The sequence below is a fragment of the Pipra filicauda genome, unplaced genomic scaffold (genome assembly GCF_003945595.2).
Source record: "Pipra filicauda isolate LSUMZ 115617 unplaced genomic scaffold, ASM394559v2 scaffold349_size1355687_pilon, whole genome shotgun sequence".
NCBI lineage: Eukaryota > Metazoa > Chordata > Aves > Passeriformes > Pipridae > Pipra > Pipra filicauda.
This window is the reverse complement of record NW_024104475.1, coordinates 45,294-67,452: the sequence shown is the minus strand read 5'-3', so window position 1 is coordinate 67,452 and position 22,159 is coordinate 45,294. Positions and strand designations below refer to the sequence as shown.

Here is a 22,159-nt window from a genome sequence, read left to right as displayed (position 1 = left end):
CTCCCCCAGAGCCTTACCTTCTCCAGGCTGAACATTCCCAACTGTCTCAACCTGTCTTCATAGAAGTGTTCCAGCCCTGAGGCCACTGAGTGTATTCCTCTGGAGTTGTTCCAACAGGTCCTTGTCTTTCCTGTGTTGGGGGCCCCACACCTGGACACGCAATACTGCAGGTAGGGTCTAACAAGAGCAGAGTAGAATGGCAGATTCACTTCCCTTGATCTGCTGGCCACACTGCTTTTGGTGCAGCCCAGGATACAGTTGGCTTTCTGGGCTGTGAGTGCACATTGCCAAGTCATATTGAGCTCTTCGTCCCCAAGTCCTTCTCCTTGGGGCTAATCTCGATGCATTTTCCACCCAGTCTGTATTTGTGCTTGGGATTGCTCTGACCCAGGTGCAGCACTCTGCATTTGGTCTTGTTGAGTTTTGTGAGGTTCACACAGACCCACATGTCAAGGTCTCTCTGGGTGTCATTCCTTCCCTCCAGCACATTGACTACACACCACACAGCTTGGTGTCATCAGCGAACTTGCTGAGGGTGCACAAAATCCCACTGTCCGTGTTGCCAAGAAAGGTGCTAAAAAGTGCTGGTCCCAGTCCCGACCTCTGAGGAACATTTGATTTAAGTAAATACCCAGCTCTCATTTATATGTCTCCATGTGCAGCTTAAATCTGAGTCAGTACTAAAAGCTCAGAGTTACAATGAAGGACACTGTAGACTGCTGTGAATATATGATGTATTTTTTAATGTGAAGAACTCTCATATATTAGAAACCATGTTTCCAAAGTTGGCCCCCAAACTCTGTGGACCATTTTACAGTTTATATTTTTTCATATATTTTGAATATTGTCATGTTTCTGTTATGCATTATTGTCATGCCATATATCCACTATCTTGTTTTTCCAAAAATATTTTTAAAGTATTACATATAACACAAAATCAATATGGCAGTAATATTACACTATTTCAGCTTTTGTATGAAGAAAACTCGTTTGCTGAAAGGTCTTTTCTGTGCCTTTTAACCTAATGCTCATTTAAATTTACATGATGATAACAGGTATTGTGTGTTTCCTCTAGGTTCTTCAAAAACAGCTAGATGATGTGAAGGAGGAGGAGATGTCATTGTTAAGCAAACACAAAGAAGTGGAAAGCGAGCTCGCAGCTGCTAGAGAGCGCTTACAGCAGCAGGCCACTGATCTTGTTCTCAAAGCCAGTATGTATGTCAGTAACTTAATCTGGAAATGAACTTCATCCTTTTATTCTAACCTTTCCTTTTTCTGTCAACCTTGTGGAGGTTTAGAGTTTCTGAATTCTGTTTAATGCTTTCCATAGAAATTTGTGACAAGTTTTGGTATTTTTTTAACTTTTTTGATATTGCATGCATTGTACTTAAGACTCTTTTTTTGTGTACTTATTTCTCCAGATGTTCTACTTGAATGGCGTGTACATATCTTCCAGGCCTTGGAACTGCATTTGTGCAGAATGCTTATGCTGTGTGTCTGTCCTCCACATAGTCACTGAAACATGCTTTCTGCTCCTCCATCTTTTTCAGTTGCCTTTTCTTTTTGCTGACACTGTGGTACTTTGCTTTTTACCTCCTGTCAGAATACTTATCGGATAATAAATCTCTTAAGGTTTTCTCTATAGCTGGTTTTTTTTTTGCTCCTTTGTGTTTGTTGGCATATGGAAAGGCATAAAAAATTGTTTAAGACCTGGCTGTACATGCGCAGGTTTTCCCTCTTAGGCCATGTCTCCCTAGTGAACTGCTGAGTGGTAGGGAATTGGCCCAAGAGCTTGAACTTGGTCAACTATATGATAGGTAGGGTCTTGGGCTGAAAAAAAGGCCCTGGCTTATCTTTGGCCTTGTTCAACAAGACCAATTGTAGTGATACCTGATTGTTTTCCACACAAATTAGCACAAGCTCAGGAATAGTGTAGGCTGCATATTTGAACAATATAGTGGCCAGCAGGGGCCCAAGACTGCAAGGTTCTGTTGGATGCAAACATCTGAAAGAAATAGGCTTGCCACCTGTTCCTTGAGTATCTCAAATGGGAATCTGACCCCCCAAAAGGTGTTTTGTGAGGCACTCATAGAAAAATTGATGACCTGAGACAGCTGGGGGAAAAAAAGCCCCTATTCTCATACACTTTTCAGCCCTTACTGTTTCATTCCTTAGGCAGAAGCATGTGAGCGGTTCACCAGGCCACCCCAAATAAAGTGGAAATAAACTTAATATCCAGGCTGTTTTTCCATATTACTAATGGCATCAAGTCAGCTGGCCTGTGATTGAGTCCAGCCCTGATCTCCTCTGGCACTGAGGCTTTTAGCTTTACCAGAAATTCCTGTATGTCTATGCTGTTGCCAAGCTCAGTGGCACTGTCAGTGGTACATCTTTGTTTTACAGTGCATCACTGTGCAACAAGAACCAGGATCCCTGTTTACATTGGTGCCACCAAGCCATCCCCATGTAATGTAATTGGCTTCCAGCCTGTTTCAAAATGGTTTCTGACACTGGCCCACTGCCATCTCCTTGATTTTCAGCTCACACTGTCAAAAATCCTGCTTCAAAGGGCCTGAATTCTCATACTTAATTACCATACAGAGTGTTTACTCATCATATTGCAATTTCAGAACACTGTATTGAGTCTGTTTTGGGCAATTAATACATTCTTCTTCCATTTATCCTGAGATTCCCAGCTTGGAACTTCTGCATTTCATACCTTTTGTGTAGAGCGTGAGGAATGGGAAACCTGTGTTGTGTGACGGAATTGCTAGGACAAAAGCTCTAAATCAGTGTGTGCTTACAATAAAATAAACATGGCATACTTCCCAACAAACTAAAAATTCTTCTCTCCTTGCTACATTCTGAAATTCTGGGTTTGAAAGTATCTTTCTTAAATGGCCGAACTTTTGAAACAAGTTTGGTTTTTTTTCAAAATGTTGTAGAAATTAAGCATACCCATTATCTTAAGTTTTTCTCTTCAGTTTTTAGTTTTACAAACAAAAATACCAAAATGATTCGTAGAATTCTTCAGGGCTTAGTACAGGTAAAGGTGTGCATTTCTATGAAAATACTATTAATTTTGAAGCTTTTTTAGTTTTCAAATTTCATTATATATCCCACTGTTATTCCCTTCACATCAGTGTCCACAGACAACAAAGGCTAAAACAGTTTCCTTTTTGGCACATCTTCCTTTTAAGCACAGATAGAAATGAATCATGAGACTCAGTGATTTTGTCTTGTGAGAAACAGTACCACACAGTCCACTTTCTTAGCTATTTCTTAGTGACTTAAATTTAAAAGCAATACTCTGTTATTAAAACTCAATTAATCTGTCATTTTTGAGGGTTATAATAATGAGAGAGAAAAATGAAAAAGTCTTACCTAGGAGTTGTGACTAAAAAAAGGAATAAAAAATTATTCCGAGTAAACAATACCTCTCATCTTTCAGTTGAACAAACCTAGAAGCATCCTCTTTTCCAAAGTAGTCTTCAATCCACTCCAGAGCCTCTCCCAGAATAACAGGAATTTCACTGCTATAGTCAGTTATGTAGTGGTCGTATTTTCAATAATACAAATATACATCAAAAAGAACAAGGACAAAAGTTTCTGAAGTCATAAACCTTTTTCCACTGGTTATGTGAAGGACAGATGATTTTATTGTCTAGTTTGAAGTTGTTGGGGTTTTTTTGTTGGTTGGTTTTTAAAAATATATCTAAAGAAATAAAAATAAAAAGCAAGCCTCTAACCTGCAATACTTTACTATAGAGAGAATGAGTTTTGTTACATCTTTTAGTCATACCCGTATACCAAAATAAACAAAGTTTATTAGTAGTATTATTATTAATTCTGTGAGTTTTGCAGGAGCTAAAGCTGTGTATCTAGCATGCTGGCTAAATTATGAGTTTGATAAAACAATATTTTTACCTTTAGATGTCAGTGTTTTGCTTTCTATTGTGTAGCTTCTCATGGGGTGAAAACACGTGGTTTTAGGGTGGGTAATTTCTTCAGATAGACTGTCAGTGTTCACAGTGTTGCCTACTTCTGCTTTACCTTGAGAGTCAATATGCAACTTTGAACCAGAAAAATTGAAACTAAAGGAGCCCCAGCACCAAGTGCTCTACTGTTGTTGGACATTTTGTAAAAGTAAAAAAGACAAGTGGAGAGGAAGAGAAGTATTGCAGTGAAGACAAGGGAGATACTACATGCAAGCTTCCACTAGATTTATACTGTCACTGGAGTCTGACTGTGCACTTCAATTGCATGAAACCAATGATGTGAGGTTTTAAAGAGCTGTTTTGTTTTTAGGTCACATTGGAATGCTTCAAGCTACTCAAATGACTCAAGAAGTTACAATCAGAGATTTGGAATCAGAAAAATCTAGACTAAAGGAAAAATTGTCCCAACTGGAAGAGGAAAGAAACTTATTACAAAGCAAAACACAGAGTCTGGATGAGCGACAAAGGCAGCAAATTCTGGCATTGGAAAAGGTTAAACAGCTTATTGGCTTTAGCTGAATAAAAACAAAAGACATAGAATTCTCAGGGGAAAAAAAAGATTATGTTTTAATTTTTGTTTGGCGTGACTGGACTAGGACCAGTATGTTTCAAGTATGTCTCATGTAGCAACACTGATTAATGTAGAGTGTAAAATGAGATTAGAGGGAAGTTCAGACTGCTTTGGACATCTTTTAACAATTTCATTTGATTTATGACCTGGTGTGTGTATGCCTAGTATCTAAAGTGTTTCAGGAAGGACAAATGTGAAATGGCTAAAGAACAGTTTTAAAAGCCATTTGCTGCAAATGCACTGAACATGTTTGAAAGTACTGTACTGAAATTCTCTATAGGCTTGATACCTGATTGCTGTTTTCCCAGATTAAATAGAGGAAAAAATAGATTTTTAGTAAGGATATATTGCTTGCATTGATCTGTTGAAACTACCTTTTTGGTTATGGAATTATGTAGTCAGTGCTTCATGTTTGCTTAGTTTGTTTTATATGGAAGTTAATCTTTTGTAGATTTATCTCATCAGTAATATTTTTGTATTTTTTTTCTGCTGTTCAAATTTTTTTACTACTTAATAGATTTTTTGTTTTCCTGTATTTTATAGAAAGTGAATGAAGCAAGGGAAACACAACGTGAATATTATGAGAAGGAGCTGGTAAAATTGCAAGCAAGATTGGAAGGAGAGGCTGCACAGTTAAAGGAGGCTCACTCCAAGACCTTAGAAGAGCTGGCATGGAAACACCATACTGCAATTGAGGCTGCACACAGTAATGCTAACAAGGATAAGAAGAAACTGCAGATGGTAGGTTTGTGTTTTCTTAGTAATCAAACATATTACAAAAATCAAATGTCACAGTTTGAATCTTGTATTGCATGGTTTTGTTTCATGGCAAGTTAATTTGGAATTACCTACAGGTCTGCAGGGTCTCTCTGAAGAAACTTCTTAGCTTTCATTTAAATAACAAATATCTTGAAAAAAATAGCACTTGTATTGTCATTTGTCTGCATACAGAAGAGAAATTCTCAAATTATACAACTATCTGTTCAAGTATAGTAGTTGTTTCTTCCTGGGATTTGTGACCCATATTCAGAAGGGTTGGTATATCAATCAAGATCAGTTCTTCTGAAGAAGATGAAAGATTATATTATTATAACATTTATTTAGAATTTTCACAAACAGTCCAGAAAGACAAAATGGCACTATATTAGGACTTGGCTATAGGTGTAACTCAGAAGATGACAACAGCAGTTCCTAGCTTACATCATAAAATTGTGCTCACTGTACAGGATTCTTTTACTGGAATCCTGAAACTGAAAGGCCTTTTTTTGTTTCACAAAATTGGCCTTTTTTTGTCGGGAGGAGAGGATCATTTGTGAATTATTTCCTTATCTGATTGTCTGTACCTTATGCACAAATTTTACCTTACACAGGAAATACAGGATAAAGATTAATTGTTTAATTCAAGGCTTTGTTATGCTCCTCTGATGTACTCACAGGAAACATACCAAGCAACACAGTTGTAGTTAGTGATGTGCACCTCAGGCTGAGGTTGAGTTTTTGTAAATTGTTTTACTAGTGTGTTGCTTCTTAGTTTTATTTTTGATAAATCACAAATTTTTTTTATGTTAAGCAGTGATTGAAGTTGTTCTTCGAGATATATGTATATCTGATCTTTCAAATTTACTTTCTTTGTACCTTTAAACATACCTGTTATTAAGACAATGTCTCTTAGGGGTTTCTGGGTATATTTTTCTTTTATTTCAGTACAATGTGGGGTTCTTTTTATTTTCTTTTGTTTTGTTTGTTGCTAAAATAATGTAGAGAATAGAACAAAGGATATAATAAAATATTTTTTCTTAAATAATTAAATTAGTTGAAGTAAGGAATACTTCTGTAAATGTGAGAACTCTGAAATTATTTTAACAAAGGAAAACTAAGTATGAAATGATGTTAGGATCAAGATCTGGGTAAATCTTAATCAGATTTCATTGATCTTAAATCTTAATCAGATTTCACTGTCTCCTCTGTCAAACCTGTCTCACTAAGCACATGTTGTGGTGTTTGAGTAATCCAAGGAAGAAAACAGGCTTAAATGCAGAGAAGAATTGAATTTAGTATAAGGAAGAAGCATGGTTACCAGAAGCCTTGGGATAGAGGACATGAAGATTTATTAGGACTGGAAGTCTGGGAAATGTATCTGGTGTGTGCAAAGTTCTGAAAAAAAATAGAACAGAAGAGAATTCTACAGGATTAGAGTAGGACTCAAGAAATAGCTTAAATATTTCTTTTTGCTTCAATTCTTCCATCTATAAAATGAGCTGTAAAAATGGCATCAAGAGGATTAGGAAAATAAGAGTTGCTCATAATTTTGCAGTACTGCACAGCTGTACTGACAAGTATCATCAAAGAACTATTTATTCTGTTATCAGAATAGGGTCTAAATAGCACTAGTGGAATTTAACAGACAGCAGATTTCAGCATGAACAAGATAAATTGATCCAAGTTTCATTGAGCAAGGATCATTTGTCCCACAAGGAGACTGATCTGGGACCAGTGAGAATAACAGGCACTTGTTGGGTTACATTGTGTAGCAGAGTTAGTGACAGTGTAACCCTCTGTTTTGTCACTCTGTCCAACTTACATTGTGAAGGAAGAGATTGTGCGAGCAGTTTACACAGACATTATTTATTACCTACCTCATACCCTAACATAGTGCTAGAACTAACAAGCTACTAGGCCTAATGTGCTTACACCCCTCGCAAAACACTTGAAGAGTCTCTGGTTTTGGGTGAGGAAGGCTCAGCATCTCTTGCTTCTTGGATAATACTGCAATTCTGTCATGCAGCTCCCTGTTTTTCTCTAGAGTTTTATATCTTTTTAGGACTGTTTTTTCCTCTTTAATACTTGAGCACTCTCTCTCTCTCCCCCTGTCTCTGCAATCTTATCAATATCTGCAGTTACACTTTTTGTTTCAGGTTGTCTCTGTTCTATATATTTTCATAGCTGTTTTCTGAGGTATTACTGATTTCTCAGAAATCTGAGCCCAGGGTTGCACAGAGGCACTGAATCAATGCTAAGCCTTGCATTACAGCTGAGCCCCTAGGAAGGAGTTAATTAAGGAGCCTCTGTAGCTGCACAGAAAACCTTGAAGTCCTGTATGACATGACTCTGGAGCACATTGCTTGGCAACCTTAATTTTCTTCAATAAAACATTGTGGTATAATAAATTATATAGCATATTCCACTGAAATATGTGATGAAGTTCTTAATTTTATCATATTTCCTTTAAAGAATTTTGTGAAAGAAATCGTTCTTCTGAAAATGTATTCTGAATATTAATAAAGCTGAAGTGTAAATTTATAGTTTTCCTTGAAAAAGAAAAAGATTTCTAACATATATATATACACAACATAGGCTCATGTAAGACAAATATAATTCATTCAACAGTTACTTCCAGAATTTGGCTATTACACCACAAAGACTGAATGAAAACAGAGGTGTTACTTGATTCTTTCCATGTAGTTAAACTTGAAAACTAATTATTGATTTCTTTTGGTTCTATGTAAATTTTGTAGATATGGTGTAGGTGGTTTTTTTTTAATCATAACAACCTGAAAAACTTCACAGAGCTCATTCTGGATTTTAAGATTTACTATTTTCTGTGGGGATTATGTGTAGGAAATAGATGGCTAAAGGCTAAAGGACATGCATATTATCAGTGTAATTTTATAAAAAGTGAAACCTTCTGTCAACTCAAATTGAAAAACTGGAAGTGAATATAGTTTTAATGATTTTGATAATTAATTGAGAAGTAATTGATAGGAAAGTTGTGTTTGTCTCTATTTTGTGATTAATAAGGGATGTTACATTATAAAATAAATGGGAAAATTAAGACATTCATCATAAAAGGAAATAAATATTCATATTTTATGAGTTTAAGGAAAGGGTGATTCTTGGTTGAGATAAAGAACATTTATGCCAGTAAGAATCATTTTCATGTGGGACATCTCTACTTTGCAATGACTGTATGGCAAGTATTTAATATTTCTTCCATCCTTCTTATCTCTGAAGGAGTTGGAGCAGCAGTTTGAGAAGGAGAAACTACATTTGGAGGATGACAAGAATCAGCTCCGACAACAGTTGGAAAACATGAAGGAAGAGCTGACAACGAAACTGACTTCTGCCAATCAGGAGGCAAGGGTTAACTTAGTTCTTTCAGCTGTGTGTCCTTTGTGCTAGACCACATTTCATCAACAGTGATCTTGTGCTGAGAGTCCAGGACAGCAGTAGGACTATGCTGTTCAATCTGTTTAGAGCCTTATTTCTGTTTAAAGTGGAGTATTCTTCAAAGATGATGAATTATTTGACTGCTGCTGAGCGTTTATTTTCTTCTCCTTTTCAAAATTAACGAAGTGGGAGATGGAGCTTTGTTGATGTAAACAGCTTTTCATTTTTAACTCTGCTTATATTCTGATTAGATACACAGACCTCTACGCAAAATATCAAGAGACAGAGAGAAAATTAACAGTATTTAAACCCATATTTAGTTACAATTAACATATTGGAAATTCTGGTCAGCTACCTGACTTGAAAATGTTCTTCATGTATTTTCATCAAAAGATGACATGAAATACTTACAGTAAGACCCAAATTATTTGCAATGTTTTGTTATATGCAGTGTTAAATGTATCATATTTCAAGACAGTTTTAATATTTTGAGTTTGAAATTATTACCTTTTCATAGTATAATATGTTTATACTAGACATACATTCTACTGATATCAAAAACATTAATCCATTCTTTTCTGGAACTTTCGCCTTGTTTCAAGAAAATTATTCATCAGCTTCATTGTTCAGCAAGGCCCTACATAGGATTTCAGTGTGTGTTTTAGGACAGACTTAAGCATGAATTTAAGTACTGTTTTGCAGCAACATTTTTCATTACTATTTTCTATACAGTGCAAGTTCTGGAAAGAACAGGTGTCTAATTCTGGTGGCTTGCAAATTGCACAAATGCTAAACTAGCTTAAGAACAAAACTACTTGTTTTTAATGTAATTAGTGGGCGAGACTGCCCTTTTGAAAGTATAGATTAACATACTGAAGTATAGCTTTATAATGTATATTGCGATATTAATAGTATATTAATTTACATGATAATGTATTAAATTATTGCCATCATGGCTAGGCTTCGCAAACAAAGATTTGGGAAGGGCTCTACCCACATTTGCCACAAGCACTCTGGTAGCTAAAAAGGCCAATGCCAGATAGACAGGTCCAGTTGCAAAAGGCACAGCAGAAAGACTCCTTACGTGGTATCGACAAGACACTGTTCTTCTGCATTGTCTTTTCTCCTCAAGGGTGATCCTGCGTGCGTGCTCAAAGGAAGCAGCAACGTTATAGGTGGTGTGTCTCCAGACCTCCCGATTAGAGGCCAGAGTAGACCAGTTATGGTGATCAATATGGCCAAGGCTGAGATGTTGTTTCAGGGAGTCCTTGTATCTTTTCTTCGGGGCTCCTCTCTTGCGGCAGCCGGTGGCAAGTTCACCATAAAGCAAGATCTTAGGGAGGCGGTGGTCCTTCATCCTGGAGACGTGTCCTGCCCAATTAGGATCTACTTCCAGAGTAGTACCTACCAGATAGATAGGTATGACAGAGATTATATAATAGCAGAGCAGCTGAATCTCCCATCTTTGGAGTTCAGCAGCACTGCTGATGAGTCACTCATGAGTACCAGTTAAACAGGAGACTGTGCTTCCTTCTGATGGTTGTGTCTGCCTTTGCCAGTGCATCCAAGCTTAGAAAGCTGCAACTGAAGCTGGAACTGCTCCTGCTCTTTTAACATTATGCCTATCTGCGTTCAAATTGATGAAAATATGGTATATTAGTTATTTATGATAACAAAAGCAAACACAAGTTTATTTTTCATTTCAATATTAAAGAAAGTTTAGTTATTTCTTTTTAGCTGTAGCTTCTCTGTTGTATGCTATTTTTTCTTGTTGCTGAATTAGATCTGAGGAGAGCACTGTTGTCATTCTATTGTCACTCAACACTGTAGGCTTAAATTTAGTTGTTCTTTCTCAGCTTCTCTTGGATTCCTGAGCAATAAACTTGCTCTTTCCTTAAAGGAAATAACTTCAAGTGTTTTAAGAATGAATTTTCGTTACCTAACTGCTATGAAGTACAGGCTTGAAAAATTCATCAGCACACTGAAATAAGAAAACAGAGGCATAGCTAAGGAATAGAAGATTAACATAAACTAAAATAGTGAATTAGGGCCAGCTGCTATTTAGTATTTGAGTTTATATACATTCCTATGCCAGAATAAATATAATATAGTGTATATTGCATATTGAAAGAATGAGAGAAAATGTACAGGCAATAAATTTGCAGTGGTCTGTAAATGCACTCCACGTGCTATGGAGGAGATATGTTTCATTTCATTATATGTTTATGTTGAGCACATGAAAGAAGTGCCTCACTTGTAACCACAGCTTACCCTTAGATCTCTATTGACAACAGACAGCAGTTTCTCAATGCCTTCACTGACCTGGAAGAAGCTTCCCTATGATGTGTCTGGCACATCATTAGCTTAGCTCTTATGTTTCTACTGTTGCATCCTTTTTTTGATTTGTTTAAAGTTACAGAAGTCATTTAACAGTAGGCATGTACTTATTACTTTCTGTGGATGTTAGCTTAGTTCTGGCTTCCCTGCTGAGAAAGCTACTTTTGAACCCATGCCATCCTCTTTTCTTTTTGACAGACTATTTGGTGGCAATTATCTTGGCTAAAGGACGAGGAAAATTCAAGCCTCGTTAGGCTTGCTCCTAGTACTAAGCTATTTAAGAACAGTGTAATCTTAAATACTTGACAGAGATTTTTTTGAGAGTTCAGGTTAAGTCAAGATAGTGGCTTTCTCACATATATATCAGGATGAGACTGGCTGTTTGCTCTATAGGTTTGTTTCCTTTCACTGTAGACCAGCCAAGACCTTTTAGAAAGATGCTTTGTTTGTGTCACTTGACAGAGCAATCTAAGGACTTGCTGTCTCCATGCAGAGGATTTCTGATTATATTGCTAAGGATCATTTTAAACAGCCTCCAGCATTGCTTTGTTAACAGCAGAATATATCTTTAGCCCTATGAGTGGCATTCCTGCATGCTCCCCTAGCCTGCAGGACTGCTGTTCAAGTTTCATGCAAGTGGTTTGCTATTACCAGATATGTAGGTAGTGGTACACTTCCAGGATATCAATACAGTTTTGAGGACAATTCTTCATGTAGGAATCCTCCGTCACGTAGTAGTGCTTTTTAGGGAATTACTAGTTGTTTGAATGTAGTGCAAAGGAGCACAGAGACAGGTGCTCAAGTTTACATTAGTTCTTCTCTGAGATCTGTCATGCCAAAAAAATTTTGGATTCCTTTCTGAGAGGAAAGGAGGAGTCCCTGTTTTTAGACCACGGTTGCCTGCAGAGGGAGAGAGTTCTGGGAGGGAGGGGTGGTGCCTCTGTGTATATTATAAAGAGTATTTGCATATCATTATTCTAACAAACAGAAAGAGTGGTTGTAACTCTTACCTGTTCATGCCTGCAAACCGAAGCAGGGACACTTGTGCCATTGTGAATGAAATTCATCTCAACATACAAAGGCAATGGCATAGACTACTGCTTCTGCAAAAACTTCAGTTCCAATTAGCTGCTGTTCTTTGGTTCCTCCTGACTCCTGTTATTCTGTTTTTCCGGCCTACATACTTAAAATGTTTTATCTCTCCTGTAGCTGGTGAACAATGTTCAATCTCTAATATTTTTATCTGAAACAAAGAAGTATAGTATCATCATTTTACGGATGGGGACCTGAAGCACAAGCAGGCAGAAAAGAAGTGTTACGTGGCAGTTAAGGAAATTACCACATTATACTCTACAGATTGAGCTTTAACTAGACTAATTTATGGACAGGTAGTGATCTGAAAACAGAGAAACTTATACCTTACACAAGTTAATTTATGTATTATATTAGAGTTTATGTATTTTGAAATAGTTCTCATTAATTTGTATAAAACATGCTTTCTCACAGTAAAGTTAGAGGCAATTTCAGATCTTTTATGTAACCTTGCAAAGTGCATCAAACACACATTGGATATAATTTTTTTTTTACTTGTAGAAATCCTTTAATTGTCTTTGATTTTCTGATATTACAGGAATTTGTTTTTAAGTATGGAAATGTTAAGTGATATTATAGGAGAACAGGCTCTGCAACTAAAAAATTTGCTTAGGTCAGAATTAGAAAATACTGGAAGAAAATGAAACAAGGTTGGCTTGGCTGCCGTTAGTAATAATTATGGAAATGACAACTTTCTTTGTTTTATGATAGGTGTGTCGTCTGCAAGACCTAGTACGAAAAAGTGAGCAAGGCCTTGGGACTGCAGAAGGACATATCTCCAATCTTCAAGAAGCTCAGGAAATACTACAGAAAGAACTGGAATTAACTAGAGCAAGACTGCGAGAGACCACGGATTCCTTGTATAGTGTTGAGGTAACCGTAATGTTGGATAATAAGTTGTGCAAAGCACAGTCACAGTGATTTTGGTCTTGTTTTTAAAATGGGAAGAAGTATTATGGTGTACACGTTATTGAAGGAGCCTCATGTGGCTTCATTAAAAGAGAGATTTCTATATCTAGCAGAGAAGAAAAAAACCCAGAAAAGTAGGATGGGTTGTTTGGGTTTTTTTCTCCTTTTTTTTTTGGTTGATTGTTTGGTTGATTGTTTTGGGGTGGATTTTTTTTTTGTTGTCAAAACATTTTTAGTATTTTAACAGGTAGTGCTGCATCTTTCTGTGGTTAATATAAATAGTAGCTGTGGCAAAATATGTTCAGAGGCTGGATAGAATTTCACGAGAATGTAAAAACTGTACGTGTTACAATGTTGCTATTCCAGACAGTTCATGTCTTGCTGCAAAATAAGATCCAGAGCTTACTAGTACTAGAATTCACTAAAACATATTTAATGTTTTCCTTGAGTAATGGGCACAGTCTTCATTTTAGTCCCAAATTTAGAATTTCAGTAGAGCCTTGAGGATACTTTAAAGATATATGCTATGATATCTTGAAAGATAGAAGACTGTCACCTAGAAAATGTGACCACTTTGAACCATTGAAGCAGTTAATCTGTCTAGGCACAAATGTATTGTCATTTTAATTGGCTTAGTTGAAACTAGAACAGTCAGTTAGTCTGTCAATAACTCATTGACTGTAATACTAAGTAAACATTTCCTTTTTCTTTCCTCAGTAAATAAGGTACATTTTACAAGATCACAGAAATGTTTGGAGTAGCAAATATTAAAAAAAAAAAATTCACTGAACCTGTTTTCTTATTTTCATAACAAAACCAGCTGGAAACAGGATATTGGTATATTTTTTAAATTTCTTTCAGCTGTGGTCATTGGGTGTGCACCATATTACAATTTATAACTTTCTTTGTATTTTTTTGTAATTTCTGTAAGTGTCCTTATGAACTAGTATTGCTCTCTTCACCTATCAAAATATTTCAATAGTTTCAATAGCAGGTTACTAGCACTAACATTTATCTTAACAGATTTTAAAATATATAAAAATGCTACATTTTAAAAAGTCTTAATTAAATTTAGAGGGCCATGTTTGCGTCTCATGTATGAAGCAAGCACTGATGAAGAAAACTCATGTAAGGCTTTCTAGGTAGTACCTAATACTATTCTAGTATGGTAAAATTTGAACAGAAATTGATAGGAATTTTAAAGATAGTGTTTTCTGTGTTCAGACTGTGAAACCTTGTTTCTAGCAGGTTTGTCCAATCAAGAAACAGAAATAAGTTATATGAACTTTGTAGCAAATACAGATAGCTCAAGCTTTGAAATTCAAATACTGAATGTTTGATGCTTTAAAAATTTTAAAAAACAATCAAAGCCTTCTTGACAAGGACCCAAGCAACCTGCTCTAGTTCTGAAGTTAGTCCTGCAGTGAACAGGACTTAATGACCTTTTGAGGTTCTATGCAACATAAATTGTTCTGTGGTTCAATGTAATGGTATTTGAAAAGGCTACTTGAAGAATGACCTATTGGAAAATTGCTTTTTATGGTAATGTAGGCTTCTGTTTCACAAGTATGATATATCAGCAGATGTTTAGGCATTAATTATGCATAATTAGGAATTATACACTGAAGAAGTTGTAGTTCAAATTTTATGAGTCAGTTGTAACTGTTATTTTTGTTATAAATATATTAATTTAAGGCTTAAAATATGTTTTTACTGCTGATCAGTCTCTATTGTAAAGTTTGTGTTTGCAGGGGGAACTAGATCAGGAGAGACAACAGCACGAGGCAATGATTGCTGCCATGAGAGAAGAGGAAAAGTTCAAAGTTGACAGAATGGCACGTGACTTGGAAATAAAATGGACAGAAAATCTTCGGCGAGTATTTTTTTCCTCTTTTATTCTTTATTAACAAATGAGCTATGTATTATATGCAAATGTACTTTCAAATGAGATGTAAAGCAAAGGTTTCGGCTATTATCTAAGATTTTTCCAATTACTACTGAAATCTTAATTCCTTTTCACTTCTTGCACAAGGTCCACTGCATTGTAGTTATTTGACCTTTGTTTTTAGACAGGAATGTAATAAGCTTCGTGAAGAGCTGAGGCTGCAGCATGAAGAGGATAAGAAGGCCGCCATGACTCAGCTGTTGCAGCTGAAAGAACGTGAAAAAAATGCAGCAAGAGATGGATGGCAAAAAAAAGTTGAAGATCTTTTAGACCAGGTAACTATGGTGTCTTTGAGAATTGAAAAGCCATTACAATTTAGTTGCAGGTGGTTTATTCCTAATTAACTGCATTGAATTGGTTGTGATATCTGACTTTGAAAAGAAATTTCTTAGCATAGTGCTTTTTAACCTAATCATTATAAAATATTTTAAATAATATATGAACATAATTTAATTATATGAATGTTCTTCTTTACATTAACTGTGAGTAAAACTTTTTACAGTTTTGAGGGGAGATGTGGGAGGATGTTGACAATCTCACATCTTCACTACAAGATTTTTTTGATTCTGTTTGCTCACCTGTTCTGCTGTTAAATATCTACCAATGCTAATTGGTTGGACTTAGAGTTATCCCTTATCTTTACAAAAATAATAATTTCCTATCTGTACAAGAATAACACTGTACAAGTCACTGAAAAATCAAAATGTCTGGGATATTTTAGGATAATTTTGTATAAATATTGAGGTTTTTTGTTGGCAACTCATATTTATAATCTCAGTTACATTAGATAACTCAAAGAAAATACTTGCTTTGTACTTTTTCCAAACCATAAATTCTGTAGAACTGGTTTTATTGACTCCAGTTTGAAGGAATAGCTGATAATGAATAAATACGTTTTAAAGTAAGAGAAACAGATTTTGCAACTCATTAAATGACTGTAATTTCAGGGTATTATTGGGGAATGGCTTTTAATTTGCTGTCTAATTTGAGAAGTCTAATAACTGAACACCTATTTGATTATACAGCCTCTTATAGGAGCATATAACAATATATTTTGCTGACAGGAGAATTTAAGCTTGTGAAATCTTGTGGTTTAGACTCATAAAAGCAGGAGGTTTTCAAAGTTCTTTTACAACATGAACATAATAAGATTTGGACTCATTTGATTTTAAGTATCAAGTTACGCAAGCTTTAAGCTTCATTTACTTTTTTTACTTCTACCTATAAGTAACATTTCTGTAGTTTTGACATATGTTTTAAAAATTTTACAGGCTCTTTAAATAATCTCTTTCAGGACTTAATTATGCTCAGAGTGAGGTTTTTCTTTAAATTTAGGCAGAACCTTCTCTGTATCAGCTCATGATCGTTGTCTCTCATTGTCCTGTTGTACAGCACTGTAACAAGGCTGGGTACACTTTCTCTAACCACCTCATAGGTACTGGAAAGCTATTAAGTCCCACAAAACCTTCTCTTCTTTAGACTGAACAGTTTCCTCAGAAGGATATATGTTCCAGTCCCAGCCATCTTGATGGTAGCTCTCCACTGAACATGATCAAGATTATCAATATGTGTCTTGCACCAAAGACTAATGAACTGGAGGAGGAAACAGAATATGCCCTCCAGGTGATATGCAATAAGTGCCAAGTCGGAGGGACTGATCCCTTTCCCTCAAATTACTGGTTGCTGTTACAGCCCAGAGTGCTGCTGGCATTTATTGCTGCCAGGCCACGCTGCTGATTCACATTTAGCCTACCATAAAATAGGTTGTGTGAAGCACATCTGTAACCCAGTATGGACCAGTGCAGGGGTTCAGTCCATCCCATGTGAAGGACTTTGCACTTGTCCTTGTTGAATTCTGTGAGGTTCCCATCAGCCCGTACCTATAACCTTTATAGGTCCCTCTGGATGGCAGCCCTATCTTTCAGTGTATTGTGTCCCCTCCACTGTGTCATTCTCCACCTTCTGCTCTTCCCCGTTTGGTGTCATTAGGATACTATCTATCTCCTCCTCCAGATACTAGAGGAGGTACTGAAATGAGCAGGTCCTGGAGAAGATGCCTTAGAAACTCTACACTGAACTAGAACAGCCTGAGATACTAAAGTAGGGCTGTAAAATTGTGTATTTGTTACACCCAGCCCTGGTTTTCATTCGTGGGAAGATGCATTTAAAACCCATTTGAAAGGCATGAAGCCCATGTAAAAATTAGGAAGAGTGGAGGGATCCAGCTCTTCATTCTGCAATTCAGATTTTTACACCTGAAATAGTGGTCTGGTCTATACTGGTAGTATTATACAATGATTTTTTGAAATAATACAAGACCAGAGTCTCTGCTAAATCATTTGTAAACTCCTGCTTTGACAGCAAATGTGGCCTATGTGCATTCTTTATGTTGAGAAAGTGTCTAGAGCTTCAACATTTAGTTGCATAAATGCTGTTCAGAAAGATTGAATTCAGAAATAAAATGCTCATCAATATGGGTACTTAATTTTCTATTATGTATTGATGCATCTCCGATTTGATTTAGAAACAAGCTACAAAGTGTAAGGCCTAACTTGAAGTACAGGAATGGTTATGTAATCGAAGTGTTGAAAAAGCAAGTTTAAATATAGTTCCTTAAACTGTAGAAAAATACAACATAGAGTATGCCCACCTTGGAATGCTGCTGACTGGTGCTGGAAAAACTGAATGAAGAGACAGCTATAAATGTTAACAATTAAAAAATCCCAAACAGTTCAGTCAAAAAACTTTATACCTGTAAAGTGTACTAAGCTGGTTTGGGGTTTTTTAATTATGTTATACTAATCTGTAAATTTATGCCACTTCTATTTGTTGCACGCTTGATGCATAAAGCTAGGTAATAGTTTTACCAGTAATGCTAAGTGGTGCCTCACAGAATGCACGTAGGATTATTGTTATTCTAACAGTATAGCTTTGTTATGAGTAAAATATTTTTCTTGAGATAAAATGCTATTCAGCAGATTAAGTGCTTAAATACATCACTTACCATCTACAGTTAAATGCGGTTGGTAGTTTAACTAGATCAGTGCCTGGAGACCAAGTGTGCAGTTCTTATCACTGATATGAGATATTATTCTAGAAGACAAAAAAAGAAAGTGCTTTTCCTTCTTTTCCCTTGTAAATGGCACCAAGTACTTCTACATCAATCCATGAGAGACTTTCATCATGAAATATGCAGTGAATTCGGATGTGCTTGCTCGTTTCCATTCCTCTTATCTGTATAGCGGGGTTTTAACACTTTTCTTAAAAACGTTTTACTGCTGAGAAAGCTTCAGCCATGGACAAAATAGGAGGAATTTTCTTTTTTTTAAAGCATGAGCATGTTCTCTCTTTTGCCTGTGTGTCTGATGCAATGTTCAGTTCTGAGCACTGAAATATACAGTTTAAGACCTTTTTTCTTCCTATCTGTTTCTTCTTGTGATAAATATTTCTTCCTGTAAACTGAATCAACTATCTTCATTGTGTATGGGCTTTTCTAAATCTGAACAAATATTGATTCTCTCATCTTCCTTTCTTTTCAGTAACACATTACAGTAAATTAAATGTTTTTGACGGCATTTTTTCCCATATGTAGCTTTTCCATTCTTATGTAGCTTCATACATGACCAAGCATTAGTGGGACATTCTTCTTTCTAAACTTGGCCAACTTTTCACAGTGGAAGTTACGTCTTCTATTAATGGAAATATCAGAAGTAGTACAGTGAGAATTGACAAAAGTATACTACATATGCTTTGGTAGCTTTTGTTTATTTTTCCTACTTTTTTGCAAAATATGTTCAAGTTTCCTATTCAGTTTCTTTTTGTGATGGTGTGTTCCTTTTTAAACTGTCAAAGTAAATAGGAGGAAGTTTGACATATCAAAGTATAAATACTCCCTTCTGATGTAGACATTATTCAAATTCTAGTTTTCGGAAAAGTTCAAACTCAGTCTTAAAATGCTGGCCTTAAAATCCTGAGTATACTCTTGTTCATGAAGTGGAATGCTGAGAAAAGTCACTGAACTCCTGTGCACACCTGTAAATGACTGTTGATCAGCCTTCAAGCCAGAGGCAGTTACTGCTCTGTCTTTACTTGCCCATGTGGAGGTGCTAATTGTAGAACTGATGTGCATCCACATCAGCAGAATCAGGAAATGCTCCTTTCTTTCCCCAGCACAAGGATTACTGGCCTGTTCCACAGCCTGGGTAATCCTTGCGTGAGAAGAATTGCTCTCAAATGGGTGCTGGAAATTTCTACAAGAAATAACATGTATATACCCTTTATCAGTTTCCTGAAGAAGGGAGATAAACTTTCAGCACAGAATCCTTTTACTCAACTTCCTTGCACTTGGTATTGTCCTGAACACACTGTCTAAAGGCTTGTCTGTCAGAAACAGAGTGGAGGTAAATTTCAAGTAACTCCCTCTAATTCACTTTGGCAGTTCTTGTATTCAAGAATACTTGTAAGGTTACCATGACATCTAGTGGATGGTAAGGGATTTTGGGCAAGATTGAAAAAGCAATTAAAAATCTAAAATGCTGAAATCCAAAAGAATAAAAAGAAACATCATAGCAAAGAGGCAGAAAAGAACAGAGGGCACCTGGAATGCAGTTCAGGATAAGGTTTTATGCCCTTCTTTCATCTGTGGATACCTGTTTTTCCAAAGGAGCACGCTGTCTTTGACTCTTGAAAACTTTGACAAGTTACTACAGCTCTCAAAACTGTGGTCTTAATGGGTCTGTGCTGCAACTCATGCGGCCTCACAGAGAATCAGTGGAGATTTGGGAGTTTCTTCCTAGATCCAATGTCTGTGTGCATCCTTCCACTCACCACTGATTTAGAAGAATGGTACTCCTGTATTCTAAGTGGGAAACCTATGCTTTAAGCAAGTCAGAAATTACCGTATGTGAGCATGTGGATAATCTACACAGTCCAGAGTCGCTGCAGTCCTGAGGGCCAGCTATTGAGGGTGCTTTGCCCGGTTTCATCGCTGTCTTCTTCTCAATAGGGAATCCCCCTTGTTCTGGCCTCCCTATTCTATACAGAGATTAGTTGGTGCATTTTTCTGTCCACATTGGTCGCTGTAGTTTTATCTGAAGCTTGAATGATAACAAATGCCTAACATTCAGCTGTTTGTTATGAGCCTGTAGTTTTGATGAGCCCATTCAGCCCACACTGCGCCTTTGTCATTATTTTACTCTTTGTTTAAAAGATTCTGAATATAACAGAGGAAATTCATTAAAGACCATTTACAATTAAGAGCTGCTCAGCAATACAGACAAACAAAAGCAACAGAACAAATCAGTGCTTTCAAAGTACTTTCAATAGGATATAGTGGGAATCCTAACAAATGTGAGTTTGTTGCTGTGTTATATAATAAATGTTTTACTGGACTTCTTTTTCATCTCTCTTTTGATTTCTTCTTGATTTTATTTTTTTCTCCCATGGTGTTGTGTTTAATTGAATTTAAAAATTTATGTAGGCTATGTTTGAAGTTGATATCTTCGTATCCGAAGAAACTTGTCTATCTGATCCTAAACTTCTAATTGAAATTTAATGTCACCAGTTTTCCTTTGGCAGTAAATCTGGAGGAGATGGAAAGACTGTTGTAATTCTATATGTCAATGGATGAAAAGAACATTAAATTCTTAGTATTGTATGTAATAAATGATGCATGAGTAAAGAGTTTAATTTGATATTTGGAAGTTTACACTTCCAAAACTGGAAAATAGAAATCTAAGTCAGATCCAACAGTAATACAATCCCCCAAACAAAATTTTAATCCTATATCTGTATATGTTTTTCTGTTAAATGTAAGATAAAGACACTGGTAAGAATCTAGTTTTAAAACATTATCCTTAGCCTCTTTGCTCCATACATGCTCAAGTAGCTTTTGCTTTTGGTTCAAAACCTATAAAAACAGCACACCTTGGAAGGAACAAGAGAGAACTTACCAGGTGGGGCAAAATTTGTTTGAGATTCAGCAGATGAATGAAATTCTAAATTAAGGGCAATGATACTTCTGTAATCCAGGAAGAATTAGTCAAGGTGTGTATATAATCTTTAAGATCCTGACAGCTTTATGACAAATAAATGAACTGAAGCTCTAGTATCATTCCAAAACCTTTAAAAATTATCAGGAGGTTCAAATGGTCCTGTTTTTCCCCTGATCATTAAACCTGCAGTTTGTCAGATTAAAAACATGTATTCCAAAATCCACATGTATACAAACATGCAAAACACCTAGGCCAACCCAAGCCATTCTATGATTTTGCCTAGATGTTTGACAGATTCCTACAGCTGGAAAAGAGAAGAGCTCCATCTTTTTAAAACAACAAGATAAGCTCCCCACCCTATGATATCCGGGAGACAGCACCTTCCCTCATGGTTGCTACAAAACCAGGAGGAAATCAGGACCAATTAGATCCCAGAGGTGGTCACACATTTCAGAGTGGCCTATATATACTTCATTTTCCTCATCAGAAAACTGTTGGGTTTTGAGACAGAGAAAATGCTCTAAATGCTGCTTTTTCTTACCAGTCATAGGGGACAAATTTTGATGTAGCTCTTCAATTTCTAGCGTGTCACAAGCCTCGAGCCAAGTACAAAATGTTGTAGTAGGAAACAGCTGCTTTCCAAATCTCTGTGGAGTCATCTGTCGTGTAAGCACTGCACAGCCAGAGACTGCACATCTGCTGACAAATCAGTCTTTCTCTTCAAACGAAAGACGTATCTCGAGGGAGAGTTTTAGGGTTCTTGTTGTCGTTATTAGCTGGATAAAATGGACTTAAACCAAAGATTGCTTCAGCTTCTTTGCTAGGCACCTCAGAAACTAGTTTCTTTTGCTGACATCTGATGGAGGCACATAGGGTTTCTTTTTCAGAAAGGTAAGCAGCATCTATGGGAGGTCATTCTTAAAGTGAAGCAAAGACTGTGTAGCCAATATAAATCTTCTTTGATAAAACAGATAAAGTAGGACCTTTCCAAGTTAAGGTCTCAGGTTTTATGCAAGAATTCCATTTTGCCAGCAGTATTTTGAAAATTTAGTAAACTGTACAGCAAAATTGGATTGTGACACAATTTGACATTGATATTGTCAGTAAGGAAAAAGTGTTACATAATTGATGTTTGGGCGATATGAAG

At 36.3% G+C, this 22,159-nt stretch overlaps 1 protein-coding gene across 9 annotated transcripts in view; it reads left to right on the top strand.

The window, feature by feature from the left end:
• Nucleotides 1-22,159, top strand: part of FAM184A (family with sequence similarity 184 member A) — a 78,308-nt gene that overhangs the window by 32,276 nt on the left and 23,873 nt on the right. For all 9 annotated transcript variants that reach the window (XM_027716310.2, XM_027716309.2, XM_027716308.2 and 6 more), the window contains exons 3-9: nt 1,076-1,211; nt 4,309-4,490; nt 5,113-5,310; nt 8,581-8,703; nt 12,877-13,038; nt 14,826-14,947; nt 15,144-15,294. In XM_027716310.2, the coding sequence (XP_027572111.1) occupies nt 1,076-1,211; nt 4,309-4,490; nt 5,113-5,310; nt 8,581-8,703; nt 12,877-13,038; nt 14,826-14,947; nt 15,144-15,294 (1,074 nt within the window). The remainder of the gene's footprint in view (nt 1-1,075; nt 1,212-4,308; nt 4,491-5,112; nt 5,311-8,580; nt 8,704-12,876; nt 13,039-14,825; nt 14,948-15,143; nt 15,295-22,159) is intronic.